The 5,970-nt window shown below is 52.9% G+C and overlaps 1 protein-coding gene across 1 annotated transcript; it reads left to right on the forward strand.

The window, feature by feature from the left end:
- The first annotated feature begins 1,041 nt into the window (after positions 1-1,041).
- On the forward strand, positions 1,042-5,954 carry LOC104495819 (perilipin-3-like). Its single transcript, XM_010138848.1, has 9 exons — positions 1,042-1,110; positions 1,848-2,043; positions 2,672-2,754; positions 3,138-3,212; positions 4,020-4,145; positions 4,263-4,359; positions 4,789-4,988; positions 5,174-5,302; positions 5,394-5,954. Exons 1-9 carry the CDS (start codon positions 1,042-1,044, stop codon positions 5,952-5,954), a joined length of 1,536 nt encoding a protein of 511 aa, XP_010137150.1.
- The last annotated feature ends 16 nt before the right edge of the window (positions 5,955-5,970 follow it).

Below are 5,970 nucleotides of genomic sequence, written 5' to 3' on the forward strand. Positions count from 1 at the left end.
AGGTCCGTGCTGGGGAACTCAATACAGGTTCAAGACACTGCGTAACTTTTATACTTCTTTAACCCCATCATGCAACGAGAACACTTCTGTGGCTCGGTTCCACAGGGAGTGAGGAGAGGTCTCCTGCCTGGCTGCTCAGGGGGACGGGAACGCTACCCTGAGCCTGGAAACCACTGTGCAGCCCGAACAGCCGTGGCAGAAACCTGGCTGCCCTTGTAGGAAAACCTTGAAGGATTTTCAGATCCTTCCCAGAGCTGTGGACCACCAGCGCTGCTGGAGCTGGCAGTGGGGCAAGTGTTGATGAAAGTTGCCCACTGTGAACACAGACATAATGGGATGGCTCTAAACTGACTCTCGATGGCCTTTGCAAAGGACACTCCGGAGGAAAGCGGCCATAAACATGCAGGTCAACCAGCCCCGCTGCTGTTGCAGCATCTCCGTCCAGTCACATTCAGTGATTCCCACCAGCAGCCCCAGCTCTGCAGGGTGCACCTTTCCTTCACGTCCTCCAGTCCCTCCAGGGCCACCAAAGAGCTTGTGCAGTGGGAAGCTGAACCAGAAGCATCCTAGCAGAGAAAATGTGTGACAGAGAAGACAGATCTCACCCCCTAACCTGCGAGTTTGAAGCCAGTCAACTGTTACCAGCAACAAAATCAGGGGATGGTTATTTAGTTTAAAGTTTGGGGCTGTTTGGGGATTGAGGGAGGTGACTGGGCACAGTCCTTGTCCTACCTAAATATTTGCACATTGTAAATCACGGAGCCTCTCAAATATCTTCAAAGATTGGGGAGGGGACACACTGACGCTCCTGGACATGGTGAATGGGGGATCCCAGCACCGCTGCCCCCTGCTCTTCACCAGTTTTGCTAATGCGTTAATTCGCTGGAGGAAATGGAGTTGTCCTTGTGCTGTTACGCTCTTGTTTTTCCTTTCAGCTGCAGCTGCGTCCAGTATGGCTTCGGAAAAGACCACACAGAAACCTCTGCTGAAGGCTGAGGAACAGCAGCAGGCGGTAGGTGCCAGGGCAGCCCGCAGGCCAACATGCGGCAGTCGGAGTTGCTGCCGACGGATAGCCGGGTGAACGGGCTCCTGCCGGCACCTCCAAACCGGGTGGGAGGAGCAGAAAGATTAACCACACAAAGCTATAGCTAAATCTAAGCTCAGTTAAAACAGAAACTTGCTGGTTTTGCTCAAGAGAGAACTTCAGGGCTTCAGAAACTTCAGGGCTTCAGAAACTTCAGGGCTTCAGAAACTTCAGGGCTTCAGAAACTTCAGGGCTTCAGAAACTTCAGGGCTTCAGAAACTTCAGGGCTTCAGAAACTTCAGGGCTTCAGAAACTTCAGGGCTTCAGAAACTTCAGGGCTTCAGAAACTTCAGGGCTTCAGAAACTTCAGGGCTTCAGAAACTTCAGGGCTTCAGAAACTTCAGGGCTTCAGAAACTTCAGCACACAAAGCTATAGCTAAATCTAAGCTCAGTTAAAACAGAAACTTGCTGGTTTTGCTCAAGAGAGAACTTCAGGGCTTCAGAAACTTCAGGGCTTCAGAAACTTCAGGGCTTCAGAAACTTCAGGAATCCTGAAACACGAGCTGTTACAGGTCCTATTTCCACATCTGGGTTTGGTGCTGAAACCCAACGTGACTGAGTTCATGAGTCCAGGGGTCAAACTTCTAATCCTGGCTTGTCACTGGCTTGCTGGTGGTCTTTGGGTGAGTCCCTTCAACTCCAAGTTTAGGAAGGATGAGGAGATGGGCTGGATGTCCCCATAGGACCCCTCTGGACAGACACATGGCTGTATTTGCCCACCAGCTTGAGGCTGCTCTCTGATGTCACCTTCTCTTCATTTTAGAGTGCTGTCAATCGGGTGACCAGCTTGCCCTTGCTCAACTCCGCATTCAACCTGGTCTCATCTGCCTACAACCAGACCAAGGAGACACATCCCTGCCTCAGTGGTGTCTGCAGCGTGGCTGAGACTGTGGCTGCTGTCGCAGTAGGTAGCGTGGTTGGCGGGGCACAGCCCATCCTGAACCAACTTGAGCCGCAAAGTAAGTGAAGAGGCTAGAGCGACCCTTTCTACACAGAGGAGAAGGTGGGGAGGGAGTTTCATGTGCCAGTTGGGTGACAGCCGTCTCCTGTAGCACACCTCCTGTTCCCGTTAGTCTTCAGCTCAGCAGCTCCCAGCTGCCCAGCAAACCCACTGATTTTCACGGACATGAAACTGTTCACAGCAGAAACCAAGCCTGGCCTCTTGTCTCTGGTTTCTTTAAGTCCCTAAGCAAATCCTCGCAGCTCTTCCTCCATCACTCCAGGTTATGAGCATCCCAACTGGTAGTAGCCGTGTCCGTCTTGGACATAGCTCAGTCTCTCTCACCCTGATACTTCTCCAGCCTTTAAAGCAATCGCTCACCCCACCAGCGGTGAGAGTTACACCCAACTGCAGCAACGTGCTGCCGGGAGCTGGAAAGTTGGGAAGGCAAAACGGAGACTACTTGAACCCGCCACATTGTAGGGTTTGGTCACCTCTTACCAAGGCACCTCCCATACCCCCCACTGCAGAACAGTGGGTTTGGGGGTTTCTGGCTTGCTTTCATGAGTGTATCCTGAACCGGCCATTGTAGGGTCAAAAACCTCCCTCCCAGTTGAAGAATAACTGGTACCTGTTGTCTTTTCTAGTCGCACTGGTGAATGAATATGCCTGCAAAGGACTGGATCAGCTGGAGGAGAACTTGCCTTTTCTTCAACAGCCAGCAGATAAGGTAAAATAAAAGCTTTCCCTGCGGAAGCTGTGACTCGATCTCTTGCCTGATGGAACTGTGATGGGTACAGAAAAATATGGGGAAATAAAGTTCAGCAGCTGTGCTTTGTCAGGTCAGGCCCCGGAACAGGCTAGAGAAGGCATTGCAGGCTGGTGAAAGCTGGACAGATGCCTTCAGCGTGTGGAAGTGAACGAGTCCCCGTAAATAGAGGTGTGCTGACTTCCCCAGAACGAGTCCCCGTAAATAGAGGTGTGCTGACTTCCCCAGCTCACCCCCAAGGCTGCAAGCACAGCTTAGCCATGTGGAAAAGCTACTTCAGGGAGGGAAAATCTATTTCTGAAAAAAAAAAAAAAAGTATCTTTCTCTGCCTCTCCCTGTTGTAGGTCATATCAGACACCAAGCAGCTGGTTTCCACCAAAGTGACTTCTGCTATGGATGCTGCCTGCGAGGCAAAAGCAGCAATGGCTGACAAAGTGACTGAAGCTGTGGACCTCACTAAAAATGTTGTGGGGGACAGTGTCAAGCTGACCAGGTCAATGGTGACCTCCACTGTTAGCAGTGCTGTGGAGGCTGCCCAAGGTGCCAAGGAGCTTGTGACGAGCAAGGTGACAGAGGCAGTGGATGTCACTAAACACGTGGTGGAGGACAGCATTGGACAGACCAAGTCTGCAGTTGCTTCCACTATTGTCAGTGCTGTGGAGGCTGCCCAGGGGGGCCAGGACCTTGTGGCTAACCAAGTGGCCGGAGACCGTGGCCCCAGGTAAGTGACTGAAGCTGTGGACCTCACTAAAAATGTTGTGGGGGACAGTGTCAAGCTGACCAGGTCAATGGTGACCTCCACTGTTAGCAGTGCTGTGGAGGCTGCCCAAGGTGCCAAGGAGCTTGTGACGAGCAAGGTGACAGAGGCAGTGGATGTCACTAAACACGTGGTAGAGGACAGCGTTGGACAGACCAAGTCTGCAGTTGCTTCCACTATTGTCAGTGCTGTGGAGGCTGCCCAGGGGGCCAAGGACCTTGTGACTAACAAGGTGACCGAAGCCGTGGACCTCAGTAAACATATTGTAGAGGACAGCATTGGACAGACCAAGTCTGCAGTTGCTTCTGCTATTGTCAATGCTGTGGAAGCTGCCCAAGGTGCCAAGGACCTTGTGACTAACAAGGTGACAGAGGCAGTGGATGTCACTAAACACATGGTGGAGAACAGCATTGGACTGACCAAGTCTGCAGTTGCTTCCACTATTACTGCTGCCGTAGGAGCTGCCCAGGGTGCCAAGGATCTTGTGAGCAACACGGTGACTGAAGCAGTGGACCTAACCAAGGGGGCTGTTCAGGGTGGTGTTGAGAAGACCAAATCAGCGGTCACCTCTACAGTCACCACAGCTCTGGATGCTGCATACGGCACCATAACTAGCAAAATAAATACAGCCCTGGAGCAGAGCAGAGGGGCTATCCAGGAGGGGGTAGAGATGACCAACTCAGTGGTGACCAACAGCGTAAGCAAAGCCAAGGCAGTGGGCCAAGCAGTGGCAGGTGGTATGGAATCTGTCCTGGGTCTATCAGAAGATCTGGTGGATCACTACCTCCCAATGACAGAGGAGGAGCTAGGTAAGAAAATGCTTAGCTGGCGCTTGTAAATGCAAATCCCTTCCCACATGACTGGCGAGCACCTGACGCTGCAAGAGTCATCTCCCGAAGCAGACAGGTAGCTCTGGATTTGTCACCAGGATGGTGGCTGTCAACACTGACCTGCCTCGTGGTAGGGGACAGAGTTCAAGCATTTGCTGGCAGGGCCTGCCTACCAGCCTCGAGCAAACAAACCCCTGGGTGCAGCGCACGCTTCAACCTCTCTGCCCGGCCTGCTTAGCTGAGGAGAGCGCTGAGCAGGGACCAGCCCCCTGAAACAGCCGAGCAAGGACAAAGCTCTACGCTTTACACAGCAAGCTTCAGCCTTTGTGTTTCCCAGTGTGACGTTACCTCTTCCTCCCCGTGCGGCCGGGGAGCGGTGCAGCTGCATCTCTGTTTTGTTTCCTCCAGGTAAACTGGCCTCCGCTGTCGAGGGAGTCGGTATGGCTTCTGTGGAGGAGCAGAAGCAGCAGCAGAGTTACTTTGTGCGTCTGGGTTCCCTCTCTAACAAAATCCGCCACCGAGCCTACCAGCACTCCCTGAGCAAACTGCAGCGCGTTAAGCAAAGCACCCAGGACACCCTCTCGCGACTGCAGCTGGCAATAAAGCTGGTACAAACGCGCTTTCTCCTTTCTCCTCCTGTCTGTAATCTTCCTGCTCTACTGTCCAGATGGAAGCTCTTCCTCCATCCTGCACCAGCTGCCTTTCCTCCTGGATCCCTCCCGGGGAAGGGAGCACTTATCCTTCTCTGACTGTGTGTGTTGCAATACAGCTGCTCCTCTGTTTCTCCCATCAGATTGAATCTGTGAAACAGGAGGTTGGCCAGAAGCTTCTGGATGGGCAGGAGAAGCTCCATCGACTGTGGGTGGACTGGTGCCTGACCCAACCCAAAGGAAACCAAGTTAGAACTGCCTTAGAAGTAGAGGTACCCCTTGAAGAGCCTATTTAACCCGGCCTCGTGCGGATGGGTCCATCTCATCTGTTCTAGTAACTGAGCTGTGTCTCTTTCCCAGCAGGTAGAGTCACGGACTCTAGCTATGCTGCGCATCATCACCCAGCAGCTACAACCTGCTTATGAGAACCTGAAAACCAGCATCCAAGGCCTCCCCAGCAACATCCAAGAAGCTGTGTATCAGGCCACTCGAAATATCCACAAGCTCCGTCATTCTTTTTCCAGTGCTGTGTCCTTCCAGGACCTCTCCAGCAGCACCCTGACTCAGAGCCAGGACTATGTGGCAGGAGCCCGAAGGTCCCTAGATGACCTGTTTGAGTACGTAACTCAGAACATCCCCCTAAACTGGCTCGTGGGTCCCTTCAGGGCGATAGCTGAAGGCTCACAGGACAACAGAAAGCAGCAGAAGAAAGCTACGGGGACTGATGTAAAACCCGCCGTGTTAGAGAAGGCTCCACCACCAAAGGAGGTGGCTAAGACACCTGAAGAACCAAAGGGAGCAGACGGGCTCCCCGGGGAAGGGGGTGAAGTGCTAGAGAAGCTGGAGGAGAAGGCAGAGGAAGACACAGAGATGGTACTGGCTGCAGAGGAGATAAAAACTAAGGCACCGGAGGAGGATCTCTGAAAAATTCCCGCTCTTC

Source organism: Buceros rhinoceros, unplaced genomic scaffold (genome assembly GCF_000710305.1).
Source record: "Buceros rhinoceros silvestris isolate BGI_N320 unplaced genomic scaffold, ASM71030v1 scaffold8496, whole genome shotgun sequence".
NCBI classification, from domain to species: Eukaryota; Metazoa; Chordata; class Aves; order Bucerotiformes; family Bucerotidae; genus Buceros; species Buceros rhinoceros.